Source organism: Lontra canadensis, unplaced genomic scaffold, assembly GCF_010015895.1.
Source record: "Lontra canadensis isolate GAN:19392208 unplaced genomic scaffold, GSC_riverotter_1.0 scaffold71, whole genome shotgun sequence".
Taxonomy (NCBI): domain Eukaryota; kingdom Metazoa; phylum Chordata; class Mammalia; order Carnivora; family Mustelidae; genus Lontra; species Lontra canadensis.
The window spans coordinates 6,336,828-6,363,395 of record NW_022631065.1 but is presented as its reverse complement, the minus strand read 5'-3'; the positions used below and the strand labels follow the sequence as shown (position 1 = coordinate 6,363,395).

At 39.3% G+C, this 26,568-nt stretch overlaps 1 protein-coding gene across 3 annotated transcripts in view; it reads left to right on the top strand.

Moving 5' to 3' along the window:
* Positions 1-26,568, top strand: part of CTNNA2 (catenin alpha 2) — a 1,106,640-nt gene that overhangs the window by 368,194 nt on the left and 711,878 nt on the right. For all 3 annotated transcript variants that reach the window (XM_032880681.1, XM_032880684.1, XM_032880682.1), the window contains one exon: positions 17,722-17,925. In XM_032880681.1, coding sequence (XP_032736572.1) covers positions 17,722-17,925 — 204 coding nt within the window. The remainder of the gene's footprint in view (positions 1-17,721; positions 17,926-26,568) is intronic.

Genomic DNA, 26,568 nt, shown 5'->3' with positions numbered 1-26,568 from the left:
TGTAAACTACTACTCTTGTCAGAACTTGTGCTCATAAAATGTCCACAGCATCTCAGCAACATCCACAGGTGATGGGATCATGGAAAACAGAACCAACCTCCACTGGGTGGCAATATCCAGTAGGAACATCCCAGAGCTGGACTTACTTGCTCACTGTTTATTTATGCATTAACTTTGGTAAATAATTCTGTTTTCCTAAATAGTTTCTCCTCTCAAATGAAATTCGTATGGGCTTTGATGTCTCTTAAAAAAAAACAAAACAAAAACCCTTAAATATGTAAGGGTTTGTAAATATGTCAGAATAAGAAATGCTGCATAATTATCAAGTCATTATCATCGTCATTTATTTCCGATTAAACTGAGCTGTTTAATTGCAAATACTATCTTAAGTAGAAAAAAGGCATAACTAGTTTATTTTTAAGTATATGCCTGAGAAGAAATCAATAAGGTGTTACACAATTTTAAAATTAAGGCAAATCTAAAATGGAAGTCAGAGGTTTTCTTGTAGCTTAATAAAAATAGATGATTGAAACTCCATATCCTTAATAGTTTCTACTCCAAATGTTACCTCAAATAGGCCAAGAGAAACTTTTCATGTAAAGATAGAAAGATTCTCATTGGGAGAGCCTGGCACAGAATGAAAAACATGAAAATGTTCCTTTGTTAATTATTGATACACTACAGGGAGAATGAGTGTTCAAAACTGAACAAATAACATGCTTTTGATTTAGAAACCCTGGTTAATGTATTAAACTGGTCTTGATTTATGCTTTTATCTTAGACTTCAGTCTTTAAAGGGAGTATTTAAAGCGCTCAGAGTCAGAATTATGATCATGCCTCATTGTCTGTAGATGGCTTTCATTCTCAATGTTCAGTGCTATAAAATTCCATTATTTCCCCTCCATCTGTTGGCATTTTAATGGGCAACTGGGAGAGACTGCTTCAGGGGTTACTTGTCGAATATCTTTAACTGGATCACAGACATTGTTTAAATAACAACTGGAGTAAATAGTTAATAGGCGTTGCCAGGATTTGCTCACTTGTTTTTCTTTTCATTGTACGAGAGCTTCAAAATCATATAGAAATAAAATTGTGTTAACACACTTTGGTCCCAGTAGGGCTCTCTGTGACCTTCTGTGATCTAGACCATTTCTAAGAGGCATAGACAGCATGGAGCTCTAGACAAAATGAAAACTTGGGTTTCCTTAGGCCTGCTGCCAGCAGCCTGCATGGCCAGGTACTCCTTCAAGTGACAGAAAAACAGAGGGACTCTAGGGAGAAAGAGGAAGGAAGGGAGGAAAGGAGGGAAGCAGGGGAAAAGAGGGGAAGGAGGAAGGAAGGGCTGTGGTAGAAGTGAAATGTGACCTACCCAGCTATATGCCATGGAGACCAAGCCAACAACGGAGACATGCAGAGGTAAATAGGAGAGGGAGGTAAGGGTGAAAGTATGGGGAGAGGAAGTGATGTCATCTATACATTGTTCTCTTTTCCCGGCAAAATCTCAGAATAATTAAAGGAGGAAATAGTATCTCACTTAAACATGCATTGTCCCTTGGTTTTCTGATTGTCACTGCTTTAATTATTCTATATCCTAATGTCTTTTTCCTTAAGAAGAATGTGTCTGGCTGATGTTACCTTCCTCCTTGAGATTTTATTATTTTTTTTTAAAGACCCTACAAATAGGAAAGTGACTGACTGCAGAAAGACCTGTTGACTTTTTTTCCTATTTGTTTGATTCAGTGTAGTGATGTTGGACAGCAGCTGGTGAGGGTCCAGTGTTTATGAGGTAGAACAATACAGGTTATTATTTTTCTTAGTTGCTATCTTGAACCGTGAAGGTAGTAAAAATCCCAGGACACATTTATCTTGCAGGCTTGTCACAATGAAGAAAGCCGTAGGACTTTCTTATACCACTAGCATTTGCTTCTTGCCTTTTCCATGTTTATAAGATTAGATTTGGGACAACAAATTATTAAATTGGTACATAGTTTATATTATAACATTGTTTGCTTTGTTGCCTTTTTTTTTAATTAATATATAATGTATTATTTGCCCCAGGGGTACAGGTCTCTGAATCATCAGGCTTACACATTACACAGCACTCACCATAGCACATACCCTCCCCAGTGTCCATAATCCAGCCACCCTATCCCTACCTCCCCCACACCCCAGCAACCCTCAGTTTGTTTCCTGAGATTAAGAGTCTCTTATGGTTTGTCTCCCTCCTGATCCATTCTTGTTTCATTTTTTCCCTCCCTACCCCCCAAAACCCCCCACTTTACCTCTCAAATTCATCCTATCAGAGAGATCATATGATAATTATCTTTCTCTGGTTGACCTATTTTGCATAGCTTAATACCCTCTAGTTCCATCCACATCATTGCAAAAGGCAAGATTTTGTTTCTTTTGATGACTGCATAGTATTCCATTGTATATATGTAGCACATCCTCTTTATTCATTCATCTGTTGATGGACATCTAGATTCTTTCCATAGTTTGGCTTTGTGGATATTGCTGCTATAAACATTTGGGTGCACATGCCCCTTCGGATCATTACATTTGTATCTTTAAGGTAAATACCCAGTAGTGTGATTGTTGGGTTGTAGGGTAGCTCTATTTTCAACTTTCAAGGAACCCCCATACTGTTTTCCAGAGTGGTTTCACCAGCTTGCATTCCCACCAACAGTGTAGGAGGGTTCCCCTTTCTCCACATCCTCACCAATATCTGTCATTTCCTTACTTGTTAATTTTAGCCATTCTGACTTGTGTAAGGTTGTATCTCACTGGTTTTGATTTGTATTTCCTTCATGGTGAGTGATGTTGACCACTTTTTCATGTGTTTGTTGGCCATTTGGATGTCTTCTTTGAGGAAGTGTCTGTTCATGTCTTCTGCCCATTTCTTGATTGGATTATTTGTTCTTTGGGTGTTGAGTTTGAGAAGTTCTTTATAGATTTTGGATACTAGCCCTATATCTGATATGTCGTTTGCAAATACCTTCCCCCATTCTTTCAGTTGTCTTTTGGTTTTGTTGACTGTTTCCTTTGCTGTGCAAAAGCTTTTGATCTTGATGAAGTCCCCCAAATTCATTTTTGCCTTTGTTTCCTTGCCCTTGGCGATGTTTCTAGGAAGAAGTTGCTGTGGCTGAGGTTGAAGAGGTTGCTGCCTGTGTTCTCCTCAAGGATTTTGATGGAATCCTGTCTCATATTGAGGTCTTTCATCCATTTTGAGTCTATTTTTGTGGGTGGTGTAAGGAAATGGTCCAGTTTCATTTTTCTGCATCTGGCTGTCCAAATTTCCCAATGCCATTTGTTGAAGAGACTGTCTTTTTCCATTGGACATTGTTTCCTGCTTTGTTGATGATTAGTTGACCACAGAGTTGAGGGTTCATTTCTGGGCTCTCTATTCTGTTCCATTGATCTTTGTGTCTGTTTTTGTACAATACTGTCTTGATGATGACAGCTTTGTAATAAAGCTCAAAGTCTGGAATTGTGATGCCACCAACTTTGGTTTTCTTTTTCAACATTTCTCTGGCTATTTGGGGTCTTTTCTGTTTTCATATACTTTTTAGGATTATTTGTTCCATTTCTTTGAAAAACACTGATGGAATTTTGATAGGGATTGCACTAAATATATAGATTGCTTTAGGTAGCATAGACATTTTCATAGTATTTGTTCTTCCAATCCATGAACATGGAATGTTTTTCCATTTCTTTGTATCTTCCTCAATTTCTTTCATGAGTACTTTATAGATTTCTGAGTACATATTCTTTGCCTTTTTGGTTAGGTTTATTCCTAGGTATCTTATGGTTTTGGGTGCAATTGTAGATGGGATTTCCTTAATTTCTCTTTCTTCTGTCTTGCTGTTGGTGTATAGAAATGCAACTGATTTCTGTGCATTGATTTTATATCCTGACACTTTACTGAATTCCTGTACAAGTTCTAGCAGCTTTGGAGTGGAGTCCTTGGGTTTTCCACATAAAGTATCGTATCATCTGCAAAGAGTGAGAGTTTGACTACTTCTTTGACAATTCAGATACCTTTTATTTCTTTTTGTTGTTTGATTGCTGAGGCTCGGAGTTCTAGTACTATGTTGAATAGCATTGTTGATAGTGGACAGCCCTGCCATGTTCCTGACCTTAGGGGAAAAGCTCTTAATTTTTCCTCATTGAGAATGATATTCACTGTGGGTTTTTCATAGATGTACCCTCAATGCCTACACTGTGAAGAGTTTTGATCAAGAAAGGATGCTGTACTTTGTCAAATGCTTTTTTAGCATCTATTGAGACTATCATATGGTTCTTGTTCTTTCTTTTATTAATGTATTGTAGCACATTGATTGATTTGTGGATGTTGAACCAACCTTGCAGCCCAGGAATAAATCCCACTTGGTCGTGGTGAATCATCCTTTTAATGTATGTTGGATCTTATTGGTAATATTTTGATGAGAATTTTGCATCTGTGTTCATCAAGGATACTGATCTGTAATTCTCTTTTTGGTGGGGTCTTTGTCTGGTTTGGGGATCAAGGTAATGCTGGCCTCATAAAATGAGTTTGGAAGTTTTCCTTTCATTTCCTTCTTTTTTTCTTTCTTTCTCTCTCTCTCTCTCTCTTTCTTTCTTTCTTGGAACAGTTTCAGGAGAATAGGTATTAATTCATCTTTAAATGTTTGGTAGAATTCTCCTGGGAGGCCATCTGGCCCTCTGCTCTTGTTTGTTGGGAGATTTTTGATAATGCTTCAATGTCCCTACTGGTTATGGGTCTGTTCAGGTTTTCTATTTCTTCCTGGTTCAGTTTTGGTAGTTTATACATCTCTAGGAATGCATCCATTTTTTCCAGATTGTTGAATTTGCTGGAGTATAGTTGCTCATAATATGTTCTTATAATTGTTGTATGTCTTTGGTGTTGGTTGTGATCTCTCCTCTTTCACTCATGATTTTATTTATTTGGGTCCTTTCTCTTTTCTTTTTTAGAAGTCTGGCCAGGGGTTTATCAATCTTATTAACTCTTTCAAAGAATCAGCTTCTAGTTTTGTTGATCTGTTCTACTGTTCCTTTGGTTTCTATTTCATTGATTTCTGCTCTGATCTTGATTATTTCTCTTTTCCTGCTGGGTTTAGGCTTTCTTTGCTGTTCTTTCTCCACCTCCTTTAGGTGTAGGGTTAGGTTGTGTATTTGAGGCCTTTCTTATTTCTTGAGAAAGGCTTATATTGCTGCATACATTCCTCTCAGGACCGTCTTTACTGTGTCCCAAAAATGTTGAACACTTGTGTTTTCATTATCATTTGTTTCCATGAATTTTTAAAGTTCTTCTTTAATTTCCTTAGTAGGATGCTCTTTAGCCTCCATGTATTTGAGTTCTTTCCAACTTTCCTCTTGTAGTTGAGTTCTAGTGTCAGAGCATTGTGGTCTGAAAGTATGCAGGGAATGATCCCAATCCTTGGGTACCAGTTGAGACCTGATTTGTGACCCAGGATGTGATCTATTCTGGAGAATGTCCCAGGTACACTAGAAAAGAATGTGAATTCTGTTGCTTTGGGATGTAATGTTCTGAATATATCTGTGATGTCCATCTGGTCCAATGTGACACTTAAGGCCTTTAATTCCTTGTTGATCTTTTGCTTGGGTGATCTGTCTGTTTCAGTGAGGGGAGCATTAAAGTCCCCTACTATTATTATTGTTGATGTGTATCTTTTATTTTATTATTAATTGATTTATATAATTGCCTGCTCCTATGTTAGGGGCATAGATATTTTAAATTGCAAGATCTGGGGTGCCTGGGTGGCTCAGTGGGTTAAAACCTCTGCCTTCGGCTCAGGTCATGATCTCAGGGTCCTGGAATCAAGCCCCTCATAGGGCTCTCTGCTCAGCAGGGAGCCTTCTTCCCCCTCCTCTTTCTGCCTGCCTCTCTGCCTACTTGTGATCTCCCTCTGTCAAATAAATAAAATCTTTTAAAAAATAAAATTGCAAGATCTTTTTATTATACAGAACTTTTAAGTATGATATGTTGTCCCTCCTTATTTCTTATTATAGTTTTGGCTTAAAATCTAATTTATCTCATGTAAATATTGCCACCCCAGCTTTCTTCTGATGTGCATTAGCATGGTAAATTATTTTCCACCCCCTTACTTTAAATCTGGAGGTGTCTTTGAGTCTAAAATGAATTTCCTGTAGATAGCATATCTATGGGTCTTGTTTTTTTGTTGTTGTTGTTCATTTTGATACCCTGTGTCTTTTGATTGGGGCATTTAGCATTTACTTTTAGAGTAACTATTGAAAGATAGGAATTTAGCGCTATTGTATTGCCTGTAAGTTGACTGTTACTGGATATTGTCTCTGTTCCTTTCTGGTCTTTTACTTTTAGGCTCTTTCTTTGCTTAGAGGACCCCTTTCAACATTTCCTTTAGGGCTGGTTTGGTGTTTGCAAATTCTTTTAATTTTTGTTTGTCTTGGAAGCTTTTTATCTCTACTATTTTCAATGACAGCCTACCTGGATATAGTATTCTTGGATCCATAATTTTCTCATTTAGTGCTCTGAATATACCATGCCAGTCTTTTCTGCCCTGCCAGGTGTCTGTGAATAGGTCTCCTCCCAATCTAATATTTCTACCATTGTATGTTACAGACCTCTTGTCCCGAACTGCTTTCAGGATTTTCTCTTTGTCACTGAGACTTCTAACTTTTACTATTAGATGACGGGGTGTGGACCATTTTTATTGATTTTGAGGGGGATTCTCTGTGCCTCCTAGATTTTGATGCTTGTTCCCTTTGCCATTGGGGAAATTCTCTGCTATAATTTGCTCCAATATACCTTGTCCCCTCTCTCTCTTTCTTCTTTTTCTGGGATCCCAACTACTCTAACATTGTTTCATCTTATGGTATCACTTATCTTTCGATTCTCCCCTCATGATCCTGTAGTTGTTTGTCTCTCGTTTGCTCAGCTTCTTTATCATTTCATCTTCTATATCACTAATTCTCTCGTCTGCCTCATTTTTCCTAGCAGTAAGAGCCTCCATTTTTTTATTGTACCTCATTAATAACTTTTTTTATTTCAACTTGGTTAGATTTTAGTTCTTTTATTTCTCCAGAAAGGGTTTGTCTAATATCTTCCATGGCTTTTCTAAGCCCAGCTAGCATCTTGAGAATCGTCATTCTGAACTCTAATTCTGACATATTACTAATATCCATATTGATTAGGTCCCTAGCCACTGGTACTGCCTCTTGTTTGTTTGTTTGTTTGTTTGTTTTTGGTGGTGAGTTTTTCTGCCTTGTCATTTTATCCAGATAAGAATAGATGAATGAGAGAAGAAATACTAAAAGAGTAGCAATGACACCAGAAAAATATACACTAACCAAATCAGAAGAGATCTGAAACACCGAGGGGAGAAGAAAGGAAAAAGAGGAAAAAAAAAAAATATATATATATATATGATTGGTGACTAGAACAGAGCCACACACTTGATTTTGGGTTTATTTTGCTCTGTTAGAAGAAACTATCTCCCATAATTTTACACTTCATCTTAGCCAAAAGGCCAAGAAGCGATAACCTCCCATAATTTTAAAGGAAAAAAAACTTATATATATATAAAAATAAGGGTAAACATAATGAAGGGATGGAATATGAATGTAAATATGAAAATTAAGAAGGATTCTAAAGAAGGAATTGATAAGAAAAGAATTCGTTGAAAAGAGGGGAAAGAATGTGATCAGGATGGAGACCAGAACAAAGCCATGCAGTAGATTAAGGGTATATTTTGATCTATTAGAAGAAATTATATCCCAAAATTTTGAAGAAAAAAAATCCTATATCTATACAAATAATAAGGTTAGATATAATGAAGGGATAAAATATGACTATAACAATTAAAATTTAGAAAGATTTTTAAAAAGGTATTGATAAAATAGTTAAAAACGTGAAAGTAGGAAAGAGGAAATATTTAAAAAAAAATAGAGGGGCACCTGGGTGGCTCAGCAGATTAAAGTCTCTGCCTTCAGCTCAGGTCATGATCCCAGGGTGCTGGGATCAAACCCCACAATGGGCTCTCTGCTTAGCAGGGAGCCTGCTTCCCTCCTCTCTCTCTGCCTGCCTCTCTGCCTACTTGTGATCTCTCTCTCTGTCAAATAAATAAATTTAAAAAAATAGAAATAAAATTTTAAAAATTTAACTTTGAAAGACTAAAAGATTATAAGAAAAAAAAGAAACCCATGAATTCTATGTGTTGCTTCTGCCTAGCTCTGGAGTTCCACAGTTCTCATTGATTGGCAGACTTGGTCTTGGCTAGATATTCTTGCTGATCTTCTTGGGGAGGGGCCTATTTCAGTGATTCTCAAATGACTTTGCCTGAGGCGGAATTGCATGGCACTTGTTAGGGGCCAGGCTAAGCAATCTGCTCAGATTCACTCTCTAGTTTTTTTTTTCTCTAAATACTTTCTGTACAGTCTTGGAGGGTGGGAATGAAAATGGCAGCCTCCCAATCTCTGGCCCAGAGAAGCCACAAGCTAAGGGCCCCACTCCTCAGTGCACCCTCAGAGAAAAGCAGTCAGTCCCTCCTGTCTCCCTGGTCTCCGACCACACTCTGTGCTCACCTGGCCTGTGACCGAGTTTTTCTGTCTCTGGTACACAGCCCCACCTGGAGTCTCCAAACCCAGCAGATTCCTGCAGTGTGCTTCCATGCCACTCCTCCCGAAGGAGGAAGGAGAAGGTGTCTCCAGATCTGCCACTTGTGGGGTTCCTGCTCAAAGAGCAGTGGCCCAACTGTGCCCTGGATCATGGTTTAAGGTAACCCCCAAGCTGAGAGCCCACTCCTTGGCTTCATCTCTGTATCCAGCTTCCCCAGTCCGATACCTGGCCGCTCTGCCACACTCAGACACCCCTACTCTTTTTGTATCCGTGTGGGTCCTGAGACCACACTGTCCCCACAAGGGCTCCACCCCCCGCTTAGCCTCTGGCATGATGTCCCTCAGTGGAGCAGACTTGTAAAAGTTATGATTTTGTGCTCCACTGCTCTCACCTTCTGAGAGCTGGCCCCTCCCCACACAGTCTATCTTCCCATTGCTTCACATTCACTTCTTTGCACATCCTACCTTCCAGAAAGTGGTGGCTTTTTTGTTCCTAAAATTGCTGTTCTTTTTTTTTTTTTTTAAACCAAGATAAATACTTTAATGAAGTATTTTTTTTAAAGCACAATTAATGTGAACAAAAGAACACCCATGAACAAAATACTGAAATTTTAAGTAGAGATTCATTAACAGTGCTGAGTTATATTAGAGCCTGAGGCAAAAGGAATAACCAATAATATGGATTCCATCTTTGAAAGTTTTCACAGTAAATAATGAAGTCGCCTATCCTGGATGGCCGAGGTTTCCCCAGGGCCTTAGGAATGCCTTCCTCCTCCCCAAGCCCTCCAGATCAGCGCCATGCCCACCGTATATATCTCTTTGATTTCCTGTTGAGTTTATAGGTGTTCAGGATGGTTTGGTAACTATCTACTGAACTCCTGGGTCCCGATGATATTTTGGTCTTCTACTCCTCCATCATCTTGCTCCTGTTTCTCTTTGTTGTCTTTTTTTAGCATCTTGAAAATTCTGCATACATTTGAGATGACTAATTCTCTAAAGAGTTTCACATTGAAAGACAGAAAATCCAAAGATAATAAAATTTTTTCCCCACTCTTTAACAAAAAGTTTCTTAATTACTAAATAAAAAATAAAATAAAATAAAAAGCTTTACCTTCTTCATCTGTGCATTAAGAATCTTGGGAACTTAATATGTGGGTATAAAATAACTCCTTTAGTGTTAGATGTATGCTAGAGCCTTTCTACTGGCATAACTGTAGTTAAATGTTTGACTTGAATGTTCCAAATTATATCTGGTTTGCCATTCCTGCTCAGTTACTGCTTTGAGTGCATTAGATACAAATTCAGTTTTAAGATAGTTAATTCCTAGCTAAAGAAAAACTAAGATATATTTATGTTTTCCCTCTTGGTAGAAAAAGTGTTTTAGAATACCTGCAGACCAGTTTGAAATAGATGAGAAATTAAGAGTGGGCTAAAGTAACATTTTAGAACTTTAATCCTAGTAATTGTTCACTATTTACCATACCTCCTTAAGTGTATTAAATAATCACATACTACCACCATTTAGTGTCTAAGATGGAGAAGTGGCTGGTCCATTAGTTTCCTCATGGTAATGGGCATCACACATGCCAACAGATACATAAAGGAAAAGAGGTAGCATAGTGGACTATGGAGATCCTGGACTGGAGCCGAAGGCATGTGTTCCACTTCCAGCTTTGTACTTTGCTCTGAGTGTGTGCATAGGCAATTACTCATCACTCTGATGAGTTCTTGCTTCATCTAATTGACATCTAAATTTTTTTTCCTGTGTTTTGTTTTGCAGTTCTTGTTATTGTAAATTTGGTCTTCCAATTGGATATTCCTTATATATATGAAGGCAATTAATTTTGCATATTGATACAAGTAACTTCATGAAAAAAGTTGTGTAGTAATTTTTTGGTAGGTTGTCATTTTTCCAAATTAATAGGTATAACATCTCCAAAAATGATTGTATCTTCTTTCTACTTTTCATACCATTTAGTTCTTTCTCTTTTCTAGTTGTGTTTTCTAGAAACTTCAGAATAATACTAAATAATTTAAGGAACACCTGAGTGGCTCACTTGGTTAAACATCAGATTCTTAGTTTCAGCTCAGTTAATAATTTAAGGAACACCTGAGTGGCTCACTTGGTTAAACATTGGACTCTTAGTTTCAGCTCAGATCATGATCTCAGGGTCATGTGATCAAGCCCCACATTGAGTTCTGAGCTAATTGGGGAGTTTGCTTAAGATTCTCCTCTCCTTCCACCCCTCCTACCACTCATAAGTGTTTCTTTCAAATGAATAAATGAATCTTTAAAAAATATATTAAATATTTTTATGAATTTGAGAATTTTTTGGTTTCTACATTAGATTACTTCTATTTACATTGAGTGTGATGCGGCTTTTGGATTAAGATATTTGTAAATAAATACAGTACATACAGATATACCTAGACACATAAGCATGATTTATCACCAGTAACTCCTTAGCTTCCAAACTTAATGGACATTCTCAGTCTTGATCTTACTTACTCTTTGTAGACTTCCCTAGGTTCTCCCTTGTCAGCTATGGTCATGCAATCTCCAGGATCTACTTAGATCTCTGACCATCTTTATTATATCATTTGTGACCCTTCCCGATGTTGGACTCACTCTTCATTCTGTTACTTTCCCTTGGGAATTCATATCCATCTCATGGCTTCCACTCCTGCCTTTATTGTGATGATCCTGATGATCCTGCATCTTTATAGATGGCCCATTTTCATGCAGTTATAATCAACTTCCACCAGACTTTTCTACTTACATGCATCATAGTCACCTTAAGCTTGTTTCAAGTCAGCAAATGTTTCCTTTTTTTCTTTTTTTTTAAAGATTGTATTTATTTATTTATGGCAGAGAGAGAGAGGGAACATAAGTGGGGGAATGGAAAGAGAGAAGCAGGCTCCCCACTAAGCAGGGAGCCCAATACAGGGCTCGATCCCAGGACACTGGGATCAAGACCTGAGCCGAAGGCAGACGCTTAACAACTGAGCCACCTAGGCGCTCCAGCAAATGTTTTCTTAAAGTGACAACTGTAAATATTGCAAGCTTTGTGTCCCACACCATCTCTGTCCAAACTTTTCAGCTCTGCCACTGTAGCATGAAAATGGCCAGTACGTAAATGAGCGGGCCTGATGGTGTTCTGCTAAAACTCTATTTATAAAATAGGAGGCTGACACCCAGGATAGAGCTTGTGGACTCTTGCATTGTGCCTGTTGCTCATGCTATAAATTTAGGTTTTATCTTTGATGACAACTTCTTTATTCTCAAAGGATGTGTATCTCCAAATTTTGCAGATTGGCATTCTAAATATGTCCCACAGCATGTACTCTTTACTTTACCTACGCATACATGATCTTGTAGTCTCCCCATTTTTCTTTCGGGTTCTGGAGGCATGGCAATTGGTCTTCGAGTCTTCTACTTTTCGTCCTGCCAAAGTTAACTTCCCTAACTGCCAGAGGAAACTTTCTAAAACCAAACAGAATTATACGACTCCTATGTTTTAAACTCTTGAAATCTCTTCATTGTCTGAAGCAATGTTCACAAAGTGGAAGCTTGTTAACATGGAATAGAAGTCTCTCAGGATGTGGCTGTGCTTTCTCCACCAACTCTCTTATTCCTGTTTGGGTCCATTCATGTCCTTGGAGGAGCAAATGCCAAGGTCTGTGGGATTAAATATGTAAGGAGGAATTCCTCTGAAGGATAAAGTAGGAGAGGACCAGCAGAATCAGCAGAGAGAGTTTTGACTGCATTGCAGGTTGAACACCTGTGCAAGGAAGAAAAGAGTTTTATAGGAAGAGCCTCAGCACAGTTCTGAGAAAATCTCAGTCCTGTGGGAAATCCAGAGTAGGAGCAGAAGTTGCCTGTTGGGCAGGTCTCCATGGTACAAGAGTGGCCTTATTGTGTTCAGCAATTGACAAGGGCTGCCTGGGGTCAAGTGTGGCTTCTAATGGAACTGTGGTGGATCTCTAAGTGTGGCAGTTTGAAGGAGTCCCTTAACTGCGCTCACAGAGAAGTTTCTCTTCAAGGCGAGTTGATGACACCAGACCTGTGACTTTACACCTCAGCTTCAATAAACCTCTTGTAGTAGTCTTCATATACCATGATATCCTTCACTTCCATGGATTTGTTCCCAATTTCTACTATGTCTGCATGAACTCTTCCTGCCCCTGACTTTGCTTGGTCAACTACTTGTCACTCTTTAGGTCTCAGCTGAGGAATAATCTCCAGAAACATTTCTTACCTCCCAAATTGCCAAAACTCAACCATTCCTTAACATCATTGCTATGTTTTCCAAATTAGGGTTGGTAGTACCTGTCTTTGGTTTTATATGACTAGACTGTAAACCTCTTATGATAAAGAGTCCATGCCCTGAGATAAAGAGTCCGTCTGTGCCCTCAGACGCCCACAGCAGCTGGCACCCATTTTTGAATGAATGGCTGTACACATTTATTTCTTGGAAGGGCAAGGTAACTGAGATGACACAAAACGGTATGAGAGATGATACTTAGGTCATTATATTTAGTTTAGGACAGTTTCATAGCTTAACTATGAAATACATTTTCTAATTGGGATTAATTAGGCTCATTTTAACTGAATGCGGGCAGTCTGATAGAGCAACACTGCTTAAAGTCAAAAGACCTATGTTCAATCCTGGTGAATGACTAACTGAATGACCATGTCATCATCCTGGCATTTTTCTCTTCAATAACATCCAGAAGGTAATACTAAGGGCACAGAATTATAGACCTCTCAAACCATCTGTAATGTATTCAGCCTCTTGCTTTGCAGAGGTCTCTTTTCTGCCTCCTTCTGTATCAACCTGCATCAAACATGACTCAATGTTCCATGATGGTACTGAAATTTAGATCACAAAACTCCTTGTAGAAAGAATGGATGGTAGCTGTGATTTAAAAGTGGGGCTCTTCTAACAATTGCATGTGCAGTGAGGAAGGTAAATGTATTATTCTAGGAAGTAGTTTTGAACTATATGGATCCTGAATTATTTCAAATTAAAATTTTTATCGAGTTCTACATTGGAAGTAATGGGAGATCTATTATGTAGGACTTGAAGAGACCATTAAGCACTGGCTTGTTGGAAGATTAGATTTCCAGTCTCCTATGCTTGGGGATGAATTATTGTGGCTACCGTCTTTCCGGCCATGCTTTCCAACTGCCACTCCTTAAAATGTAAAAATGAAACATCATTTTGTAAAATTAAGGCTGTTAGTACGATAAGTAAAAATCGCAGAACACAATGTTATGCAAGTCAAATAAACAGAATAAAAATAGGTGAGATGAAAAGAAATTAAAGTCTCATTTTAAAAAGAAACAGATAAGGTAAGAAATGCAGGCCTGCAATTTTAAAATGAGGTAAAATGACAATATAAGGTGGAATGGAAAGATCAAAAGGATAAAAAGATTAAATGAGCTTTAAGAATACGAACAAGAGACTTACATATTTAAAATGTAAAATCTGAGGGGATTAAAATACGTCAAATAGTAGGAAACAGCATGAAATCCTCTGTCAGGAGCACACCTTTGTCTAAAGGGGGAGACAAGAACCCTTGGCCATGCCCTTTGGTGCTGGCTTGTTACCCACTTAACATACTCCCTCTTTGACCAGGGAGGAGTTTTGATCCGGGATGCTGCTTCGCCCCTTCCTGCCAGTAGAGGGCAGCCGCACAGAGAGGTGAGGACAGGCTGCGCTGATGGCAGGAAAGAGGCTGTTTGCTGGTCCAAAATGACCCTGAAGTGTACTAGCAAAGACTCTTGCGTAGGTGTTTCTTAAGTCACTCCCAAATAGTGCAGAAGCAAAAATCTCTCTCTCTCTCTCTGCTTTGACATCATACTCTGTATTTCTTGGTCAGGACTTGGTTGCAGGAGTTTGTTTTTTCTTTTAACCCTTTAGCAACTGTAGTAAATAGAGTCTATCTTCTAGCCCTTGAGCCCCTGGCTTCATTTGGCTGTGTGTGTGTCTGTGTGTCTGTGTGTTTTCTTATTTTTTAAAGCGGGTTCGAGATCTGGCCAGTTTTCTGAACACACACTCACACCCACAATCACACAAAAACCCATACCCCCTCCCGTATACCACACACTCATCCCCCTCCACCCATTACACACAACCTAAGCACACATAGACAGTGCTTACCCTACACACACACAAGCACCGAGACACACTCAGACGTTTGTGCGCTGCCCTTTACCTTTATGCCTTTTCTGTCCCGAGGGCTTCTCCCTGCCAGCTTTTCATCCATCATTGCAATGCGTCCCATCGCCAATACAGAGAGGGATGAGAATATTGTAAATTTATTGATTCTTTCCCAGGGAGATTTTTAAAGAGTTTTTTTTTTCCCCTGTAATCTATAAATAATGAATAATTCCATTAGAAATGTGATGAACACTGTAACTTTTATGCAGAGTTTTTCACACTCATTGTTTCAATGCGTTCACTTTCATGACAGCCTAGGGCCATGGCAGGTGGGAAGAGCACTGAGCTGACATTGCCACAGTTCCTAATGTGTGTTCTTGGATTCTCAAAGGGAATGCATGCCTTTTAAAGGGAACCCTCTCTTTGCTCAATCGGTTTGAGGAATGTTACTGTCAACTGACTCCTTTAAGGCAGAACTCCCCTAAAGCATTTCATGTGGTAATTTGCTCTGGGCCCTGCAGTATTCCAAAACATATTGGCCAGGGAAACTTATTTTTTCATCAAAACATTACATCTCTAAGCTCAGTGTTCCGTGGAAAATAATTTAGGAAGTAATGTTCTAATGACAGTAGTACATTTTCCTCTTTTCTGCAAAGAAACTGTTTTACAACTGCCCTTATTGAAGAGTTTAAATTTACCTTGGTATATTTCCATCAAATTGGCACTTCTTTATATTTTTAGTACAATGTATAATAAAAAAAATCTACACTAGACCCAATATATGATTCTGAAGAGTCTTCTGAAACCTCAAAGCAGAACGAATGATTCTCGTTATGTTTTATGTGAATCTGAGTTCCCTGTAAAAGAGTTCTTTGAAAATCTGTAAGCTTTATAAAGAAAAATAGTCTAATTCTATTTTGATCAGGTGTTTCTTTAATTAGACTATTAGTCTAACGTATGTCACATGACAAGATTATCATAGATGCATCAACCAACAGCAGTGGGAAGAGAGAAAGAGAATTCAAAGGGATCCCCAGCTCTGGTACAAACAGCCAGTGTGGCAGGAAAGCCAATGTTTCCCTCTCAGTCTGCCTTTGTGAGTGTTCCCTCTAATGATACATGCTTCAAAGCCATCCCCTGTATTGAGGCCTCTTCATGATTTTTTGACACTGTTTGGAGAGTTGCTAGTATACAAGGAACAGAATCTGAGTCATACTGTTCTGAGTGAAGTAACATTATTATCTTTCTAAGGTCTAAGCAAGAAATGTGAGGCTGGTCTTTATGCCAACACCTGCCACAGAAAAGCTTCATCTTCTGTTGGTATGACCTCATGCATTTGCCCTCTAAACTGAAGAAGGAGCTTTGACCAATGAGTAATTTCCTAGTAAATCCAAGATTCTAGTGTGTGTGTTTAGTGGGTGTTCTTTCTGGTGTGTGTTCAGTGGATGGTTCTTTCTTTCTAAGGTGTCACCTGCTTGCATTCATTCGTTGGTACCTCATAGCCCTTGTGCTGACAGGCTCTCTGCTATGGAGATGTGTGTGTTATAATAGGAGAATCCAAGTCAGAGCCACTGATGCTTGGAGCACAGCTTTCAGGAACTATCTTAGGATGCTTTGGAGGGTTAGGGCAAACTTTGCCAGAGCCTGTAGTCAGACTGATTTTGTAATAACTAAGCAGTTAGTCTTTCCACTCTAGTTAGTATTGTTGGAATGATCTTCCTTGTTTTGAGAAGAAAAGGGGCCCCCACTGGAAACCAGCCATTGATGAAAGTCAGCTTTGCCTTCATGCGATTATCACACAATTCATGTTTCTCCACTCCCTTGACTTGCTGGAGATAATATTCTCCAGGTTCTACTCCTATTTTCATTTTTTGATCTCATCCTTCACACCCTAGGAATTGGTATAATTGGGTCTTATTTGGTCTTCTTGTTCTTTTGACATTATTAGTATGCCAGTCACTGTCTTATGTCCAGATAACCCTGATGATCTTCAGGTCTCCAGAGAGGCTGGTTAATCTCTTGAAATCTGGATGCCTATTTCTGTAGCTGGATATCCTCCCACCTCTGGACATCCTCACCTACATGTTTCCAGGCTCCTCAGATTTAGCAGGGACTAAGTGAAGCTTAAGTTCTCTGCAGCACCTTCCTTTAAGGAAACATTGTTATTTTTCCCCTTATCTACGCTCCTTCAGACCATGCTAGTATTTTTATCATGATACTGTCAGTTAATTTTAACAAATCTCTCTCTCTCTCTCTCTCTCTCTCTCTCTCTCATACACACACACACACACACACACACACACACATACAGTGAATCCTTTTTTAGAACACTAGTTGGGTTTTTTTTTCTTTTTTTTCTTTTATATACAAAATATTAGTTTCCAGTGGGAAGTAACCTATAAAGTATATTTCTGGCGTATGCTATTTGCCAAGGTTTCAAAAGGCATCCTGCCATGGGACTCTGCTTCTCATGAAATAGATGTAATATGTACACTAGTCACTAAAGGATCTTTAAGTTGTTGATTACACATCATACTCTTGCTCTAAAATCTTCTCATAATCCTTCAAAGTGTTACCCTGAAATGTGCTTTCCTTGAAGGCTACAAATGTAAAAAGAAAAAAATAAACAAATAAATAAATAAATAACAAAGAAACAAAGCCACTGTCACAATCTCATTAGAAAACTCTGGTTGATGAAGCCTTTTCTAAGAACACATCATTGAAACAAGATGTGCTGTTTTCTCCCTGAAGATTAGATACAGGGGAAAGTATCTTAGGGACAATTGCTACTTGGGCAAGGCCACTTTGGTATTTGTCTAAGCAACCAGCTGCCTCTCATGGAGAGTCTTGCTCTGGCCGCAGATATTTCTGGTTCAGCAAACAGGGTGCAAAGGCAGTTGAGTCTTCTCCCCTAATTGTTTCATGGTGCTGCTTTCAGAATAAGATAATCCTGGACCCCATGACCTTCAGCGAGGCCAGGTTCCGGCCGTCGCTCGAGGAGAGGCTGGAGAGCATCATCAGCGGCGCGGCGCTCATGGCCGACTCGTCCTGCACACGCGACGACCGGCGCGAGAGGATCGTGGCCGAGTGCAACGCCGTCCGGCAGGCGCTCCAAGACCTGCTCAGCGAGTACATGAACAACGTAAGTCCTGGGCTCTCGGGGCTCAAGTCCAGTGGGTTTGTGCGCCAACTCGTGGCTTTCAGGAAAGCGTGCGTAGCAGGAAGAGGGGACAGGTGTTCCCTGGAGAGAATCAGTCCCAGGTGTGGGGGAGTGGACAGCTGCGGAACAGAGGAACCACTTTGGGAGAGTGGTGTCCTGAGCTTGGTCAGAATGCTTTATTAGCCTGGAAGAGCATGGTGGAAGAGCCTGGTTAGGAAAATTTGGGCTGATTACTTGAATGATTTCGTGGTCATTTTGATGGCTGGTCTCAGCTTGAGGTAAGATCGCAGTCGGTGAAAGTTGGATGGTGGATGGAAATGAGGATATAATGAAGTCCTCTTATACAGAGCACTTTTGGAGCTAAGGACCACTCTAGAGCATCTTCATCGTTAAGAGGCATTAATAAGTGTAACAGGTTTTCCAGTGTTTGTGCAGGCTTGGTTGAGGTGGAACTGTTCAAGGGCAGTGAAACTTGGAGGAACTATTGATTCATTGTGCAGTTGGGAGTTCTGATGGGAATTCATCTCCAGGTTTTCAAATGGGCATTGGTGGTATCTAGTGATACTGCAGCACTGCCAACAGCTGTCTGTCTTTCCTACAGTTATAAAGTGTGACAATTGTTATATACCTGAAAACTACACAAAGATGAAATCCATATTCTTTGTCTTGAAAGGCACTAAATTATGTTTGTATTGATTTGCTAAATCCAATCAGCTGAAGTGATGTTGGTGTTGTCCAGTGATTGCAACCTTGAATGATCTGGAGTTTCTCCTGTCCTGGACTCCTGGGCTAGAGACAATTCAGCATATAGTGGTAAAATGTAGGTAAAGTGAGGTCTTGACATCACATGTGGGACACTGACAATCTCACAGCCTTTGAAGCCCATGCTGGGTCCTTTTAGAACACCAGTAGGCAACACTGAGACAATGCTGTCAACCCATGTCCTCTCTCCAGCCCAGTTCTTTTTAGCCTCCTGGACCCAGCCCCTAATGACATGCAGCCCATGGGTCAAGCCAGGAGTCAGCCTTGACAGGAATGGTGCTGCTCCTGCCAGACTCTTCAGAGAACACTGATCTAGAAAACAAAAAGACACAGAGTGCCCTACAAACTGAAAACCCAAAATCTCTTTTTACATGAACCTTCAGATTCTTTGATTTGAGAAGATTTGTCCCATTTTCGGTACACAAAGAATGAGGTGTGGGTGTCTAACATGGTGTCCAGCTGCTGATGGGAATTTCTCCATGGGATGCTGCCTGACTCATACCGTCTGTGATTTTGGTCTGTGGGTGCTATGCTGGGTAAAGCTAGAAATGTTGACTGCCATTGTCTCCCAGGCTGTGTGACTCTTTTGAAGAGCAGATTTAACAACAACAACAAAAAAGTAATGCTTATAAAATATGGGATTCTGTGTGTTTGTTGTTTCTAGCACAGTAGCAGCAGGCTAAGCACTTGTACGTGGAATATGGTTTTACATTAAGGCATGCTGGTCTTTCTTTCAAGGAATTATTGCCAAAGAAGGAAGTAGAAACAGCAGAGATCACAGTGATGGTTCAGATGTCAATATAAATATTTCAGAAAAAAAAGTCTGTTCCTGTGAATTGTAATCACAGAACATGATTAACCAGAGTTGATAGAGATATAACATGTAATTTTCAGTTTGGTGTCTAGAATCCTGTCAAGCAGAAGTTTTTTCTTTCAGTGTAAACTCCTGTAGGTCAGCAGAGCTGATGGAGTTTTATATTTTATTGACTCTCTGTGCTTATATTTCTGTTCATAACCTTGTGATACAGGAAATGTTTTGTATTTTGTATTACGAAAACTTGATTTCTGCTTGGCTATGGTTATGTAGGTGGGCTTAGTGCTTAAATTTCAAAGTGTGCAAATGCCATTCACTTTGAACCATCAGGATCAAAGGCTTGAAAGAAAACACCTCCTATTGACTTTTATGTAAACTGTATAACTTCACACTTCTTTGATGATTTCAAGGTAGAATTGGATGCAGTTGTATCAGCTTCATCATCTCTGTCCAGTGCCCTCATTTCTCCCATCAAAATGTCAATTTGTTTATTTTGATATAGCATACATTAATATAAACCCACATACACATCTCTGCCTTGACTGAAAATTCTGTTGTGTTTCATAGCAACCAATAAGTTAGTCAGTTGTGCCTAGGATGTTTATTATAAGATCTTTTTTTAAGTTTATAAGCTCTAAGAGTAAATGCATTATCAAATTATCACTCTGCAGATACTCTTCTTAGTAAGCTAAGCAATATTAGGATAAAGAATTTATTAGATTGAGATGAAAAGATTTCAAAATGGGCATAACTGACACTTCTGGATTCTGAAAATTTCCTAATCGTTCCTTAATGAAGATTTGACTTACAAAGTTCATTTGTAAGCAGATGTGTTCTAAAATCATATAAACGCCAAGTGGTATCCACTGCAGGGAGATGGAAATGGGAAGAAGGTCTGTATGCTAAGTGATTCGGGAGAAGTGTCTGCATGGGCCACTGGCCTTGGGTTGACCATATGAGTTACACTGAGCTCAGTAGGTTATCTGTGGTGTGTTAGATTTTCCACAGAAGTATGTACAAGTTGATGTCTGTGTAACAAAAACTGGGCATCCCAAAGAAACTAGTATGAGAGAAAAGGGCTGTGTGAACAGAGGCGTGTGGCAAAAATTATGATCATAGTGTGGCAGTGGTAGAAAAGAAAAGCTCTGGATGGCCTTGTTTTTTTTAAGTTGATGATGTAAGCCCAAGTGAGAAGATTCTTTTAAAAAAAACTCTTCCTTTAAATAGACCATCACTATTGTACATATGGGAAGACTAATAATGGAGAGAGAGAGAGACTCTTTTTCTAAAGGATGTGTGGCCTTTGGATGAGTGCCATCAGGGTGGTGGTTGGAGTATTATGTTGAGTACTATAATTAGTTCCAAATTATAATGAAGACATCAACTTTTCTCTGTAACTTACAATTTTAGACATTTTTTTTTCTCCCTTATGGAAGTAAAACTTTTTTCGTCAAAAAAACACAAAAAACAAAACCCAAAAAACCCTTAAAAGTGACCATTTGTTATGCGAGACAAGCATTAAACATGGCATTTTATTGATAAGGATTTTATGATAGATTTGAATTTAGAATATCTTGTTCATTCCACAGATTCATATTGTGGGCACTGTTCTAGGCTTCTGGGATATAGAAGGGAACAAAATAGATAAAATTCTCTGTTCTTATGGAGCTCACACTCTAGCTGGGGGAGACAATAATTTGAGCCAGGGTTATCTTGGATGACGGCGAGTGACACGGGGAAATTGAAATCCTGGGAGACAGGGAGCATGGGGTAGAGCCGTAAATAAGGGTGGCCTGGAAAGGGTTCATTGAGGAAATACTTTTGGTTAAAGACCTTTTGGAGATGGAGCAAAGAGTGCTTGAGGTGGAAGGAGCATGGAGGTTAAGCATTTTACTGTGAACAGGTGCTTGGGGCCCAAAGAACCTTTTTGGGGAGGCGATCAAGACTGTTGGGAGTGAATGGCAGCCAGCACAAGACAGGGTCTGCAGATCTACAAAGTGCCAGACTTACCCAAGGCCTTGTGCAGTGTTGCATGGAATTTGCTTTTCACTTTAATGGCATGGGAGGTCATTGGAAAGTGTTGGGATGAAAGTGCCATGACTGAGGTCCTCAGATAGGACATAGGAGCACAAGAGGGACAGGGGAGGGGTGCCAAAATAATTCATGAGAGGGTGGTGGCTTGGCTCAAGTGATAACAGTAGAAGTGAAGCCTAAAATTCTAACTGTATTTTAAACAGAATTTGCTTATAAAGTGGCCAGTGAGAAGAATGTATCTGTTTCATGAACACAAAATGGATGGCAGTCAGTGTAAGTGTTAGTTAAGGTTGTATCAGTCCCCGCTATGGTCTTCAGTTGGTATCTTCAGCTGGCTTTACTTGCATGGAAAATTCTGATTTACTCAGATGTAACAGTTTGTAAAGAGCTCACTTTGCAATGCTTGGATACTCTGCTAGACAGATTGCATGTGAAAAGGGAGTTAAGTAGAAAAATTTTATTTCAAAGTTGTATCACCCAAAATACCCAACTATGGTTCACATGAATATAAAAGGCTAGAAAAATATAATACTCCAAGTACTAACCCTCAGTGCAGAACAATAAAGAGATGTGTTAAGCCATTCTTTCTTTGTGCATAATTCGCTATTAGGCCTTGATGAGAATATGTGATAATCAGATATGTCTGGACCTTGTGTGTTGTGCTGTGCAGGCTAGTTCAATTTTACATAAACAGATGGTCTGTGTTGCTCTAAATTGGGGTGTGTGTTTGTGTTTTAAGACTAATGCAGTTCTACCATTTTTATAAACCATCATGCAAAGTTTAGCAGCACAGGGGTGCAGAGAATTAAAGGACATATAGTAATAACTTGTTGGTCTCTGATATTTGAAAATGTGGCAGGTTATTTCTTAATTGTATTTTTCTAAGTACTTAAAGTGATCTATTTTTACAGAAGATTTGAATCCAATTTTTTTTAAACCTTTTAAGTGCCTAAGTGGATTCCTGGGGACATTGTGTAAACCACTAATGTGATGGACGTGTTAAAAGCACTTGAGGACAAATTAATGTAGGAGAATATATCCATATCACAAGTGCCTGAAACATTTTGTAAACCACTAATGTAATGGACATGTTAAAAGCACATGAGGACAGATTAATGTAAGGACATATATACGTATCACAAGTGCACAAAGGATCGTTGTCCTATCCTTTGCCATAGAGTGGAATTTATTATAAAGAGGGGTCCTGATGGATCCAGTTTATGAAGGGTGGGATCTGAAATAAGGCCTTAAAACTTCATGTTCAGCCCAATTGTAGGTCCCGTCCTGTACCGAGGCTCAGAAAACCACACTGTTTTATTAACACATTAAGTGATATCCAGAGCCAAGGGGACTCTGCAAATAGTGGGCTTGTACACTCTTTGTTCTTGTTGTTGTTGTCTTGTTTTTTAATGGTGCAAGAGAAATGTGTGTTTATTGTAGATGATAAATAAGAAAAAAATCATTCATAATATCACCCCTAAAGTTGATCATTGTTAGCAAATTTGTATATGTCTTTCTTACGCTTTTAAAGTTACATAGTGATACACTTGTATGCAGAAACACACAGGCATGTTATACCTTGAGTTTTAAAAAATAGACTCTTCGTATTTGGCATTTTGTAATCTCTTTTCTTAATGTATTGTGACTATGTTGCCATGTCAATAAACATTCTCTAACCTTAGGTTTACTGGTTAACTTAGCATTTTATTATATAAACATGTAATAATTCATTGAGAAGCAATTCATTGTGAGAGTATTTTTTGACAGAATATTGGGAAAGATAAGGAGGGCAGCCTTTTCATGCTGGCTGTGTAGAGTGTTGTAGGCCCAAAGAATGACTGACAAGCAAGTGGGAAGGCACAGCTTTATAATTTATTTGCTTTAAAGGGATCCCTGAGAATTTTGTGCCATGAAACTTTTGTATGTGAAGATGTTTTAAATGCCTCTGAGGTTCTATTTTAAATGATCATAGGTGTATTTTTTCTGTATTTTATTGATTTTTTTTTCTATCTCAATTTGATTTTTATTTATGAGAGTTTCCCTACGTTGGCTATATGTAGTACTCCAGAGAGGGGTCTAGGACAACAAGTAAAGGGGTTCAGTAGTTGGATTTGGCCTAGGGTCCCAAAGAAGGCCCCGAATGCTTCTAAAGGGAGTGCTGTCAATAAGAGAAGTTTGTCGTAGAAATTATGATGCCCACAAATTTCTACCAGATGGGAAGATAGAAGAAAGACTGAGTAGTTGTTGCCACTTAATAAGGTTAATTGTTAATTAAACATAAAAATTGTTTCCAGTAGTATCTAGGCTTTCTCATTTCTCTCTTTTCGGTTACTTTGTAGAAGAGGGGGGTGAAATTCACAAAAGTCAGCTGGGCTGATTACAAGTGTCTCTACCAGAATGTTTGGCTTAAGATAGAATAGGAAGTAATGCTTAAAAATACTTGTGGACCCTTGTTGATCCAGTGTTCCCTATACCTCCTCATAAAAGGCCTCCATTTTAGGAGGAAATTAAGAGCTGTTTTAATGGAAGTGGTATCTCCATTCAAGAGATTGGAGGGGGAGACAAACCATGAGAGACTGTGGACTCTGAGAAACAAACTGAGGGTTTTGGAGGGGAGGGAGGTGGGGGGTTGGGTGAGCCTGGTGGTGGGTATTAAGGAGGGCACGTATTGCATGGAGCACTGGGTGTGGTGCATAAACAGTGAATTTTGGAACACTGAAAAGAAATAAAATTAAAATTAAAATAATAAAATAAAATAAAATGAGAAGGATTTCTAATACCTCAATTTGATGCCTTTGGTGAGAAGCTTTTCCTTGTCTTTGTCTTATTTGCATGTTTTCTTCTCTTTATATTTTGTGTCTTCAAATGCGTTCAGTGCTCTCATCTCTGAATTTTGAGCTTCAAATTCATCTGTGCAACTGTGTTTCTTCTGTAAAACTTTTGCTCCATGAAGAGATAATTCTCAAATTCCTTTTTTGTTGTTGTACTTCCTGCTCAGACACTGAAAAAGTACAATTAGGTTACCAAACCCTTTTTCTGAGGTCTAAAACTGTCCTTTGAATCCACTCTGGCTAAGAAACATGGTTGGGAAGAGAAGTCGTTTGGATGGTGCCTTAGACTTCATCTCAGAATTACCTTGCAATTCCATTTGCCTGGCAAGGCAGTTTCAGTGTGACTGCCAGCGTATCGCTGGCACTTGTAAGGAGTAACATATTTTGTTTTTCTTTTTATTTTCTTACCGTATTCCTTTTCTAATGATATCCAACTGAGTTTGCTACAGCAGAATCTCCAGAGCCAATGGAGTATTAAGGAAGGGTATGCTGGCACCAGTGGTGGGAGAAGGTAATTTGCCAGGGGAAACAGTGAGGATGAGAGAAATTGTGCCATGATTAGATGTCCCACAGAGCATGAGAATATTCTGAGTGGCTCCAGGAGGAGATCGAGACTGGCAGGTAGTTGGTTAACACAAGCACCGGTATGAGTAACATCTAGTCTTTATGGGAATGTGGCAGATCTCCTGGTCTTAAAGGATCCAGAGTATGCGTCAATTATCTTGGTAGGGGAGTTAGGCCCTCGGAAAAGTACATCACATTATATGCATGTTTGCTGTTGTTATCAGCTCATGACATACAATTAAATGACTTACAGGATCCTAGGACAGATGGGTCTGGCTAGATTTCTTTTCTTTGGATCATCAAGGTCAATTCTTAATGCAATCTTGCATGCTATTTCTTGTCCAGGAAAGGTCCTTCCTACATGAAACTCTCCCTGTGACCCACTATGGATAGTTTAGCAGAGTTTGCAAGCCTGTGCTTTGTAACCATCTATACACCCAGGTTCTGATCCCAGTTTTGTCCCATCTATGTGACATGAACTTGTCTATCAAGTGGGTGATAGACTATACCTATGGGAGTATTCAGAAATCAGATAAGACAGTGGCAGTGAGAACATTCAGTGTCAAAGGAGAGTCATGTTTGCTTCCTTTTTCTCGTCAGTGTTCATATTTCCCTGTTTGATTAACCTCAAACAAAAACCCTATTCTCTAAAATTCACTGAGGGCTTTTTGGAGATAAGGAGTGTAACATAAAGGAAAGCATTGCTGGTTGTGCCAGGATGGGGGCTGAGCAGCCAGAGATATGCCTGGCTTTGTGGTCCTGTTTAGGGGAATACTGTGGACAACACTGTTGCCAAGGCTTGGAAACAAATGACACTCTTTTTAAAATGAGCTGATTATTAGAGACCTTGGAGGAAAAAGGACTAAGACTGGCAGTCTAGGAAACCAGAGGGTAAAAAAACAAAACAAAACAAAACAAAAACCCAGGCCTCTAAACTGGAAGAGTTTGGATGCAGTGCCGTTTGTCTAAGTTAGTAGATGAGGTGCCTGCCTTTTCCTAGCCCTGTAGGCTTCTAAGAGAGAAAGACCAAGGTTCTCCTTTAAACATGGGAATATCTCTAGTTCCTGTGGATCAGGGAGATGGACTAAAATTCTAAGAGTGTAAACATGGGGAAAATGAGTGCTACATTGTACACATATGGCCCCCATCCTTAGCTCTAAAATATGATTTTGATATTTTTGGTCCTGGAGTTAGAATTTGGACTAGTGGTTAGAGGTAAGAAACTTTTTTGTCAGTGTTTTTGTGTAACCTCAATTTACTTAAAAGAGTTCAAAGTAGTTATTCAGGACATAAATTTTAGGAGTTTGACTGATACCCTGGCAGGTTGAGGGATCTGCTTAGGGCATTTACTTCTACTGGGAGCTCCTAACAGTTGGCTGCAATCCACCAATAAACTTATTACCTGGTTTTGAGATATACCCAATCAGCAAAGATGAAGCCCGCCGCCTAGCAGTTTCTTGAGTAGGAAGATTTTGGGGAAACAATTTGCCTTATCTTCAAATGAGGTTCCCAGGGGGTGCCTGGGTGGCTCAGTCTGTTAAGCATCCACCTTCAGCTCAGATCATGACCTCAGGGTCCTGGGATCGAGCCCCACATCAAGCTCTCTGCTCAGTGGGGAGC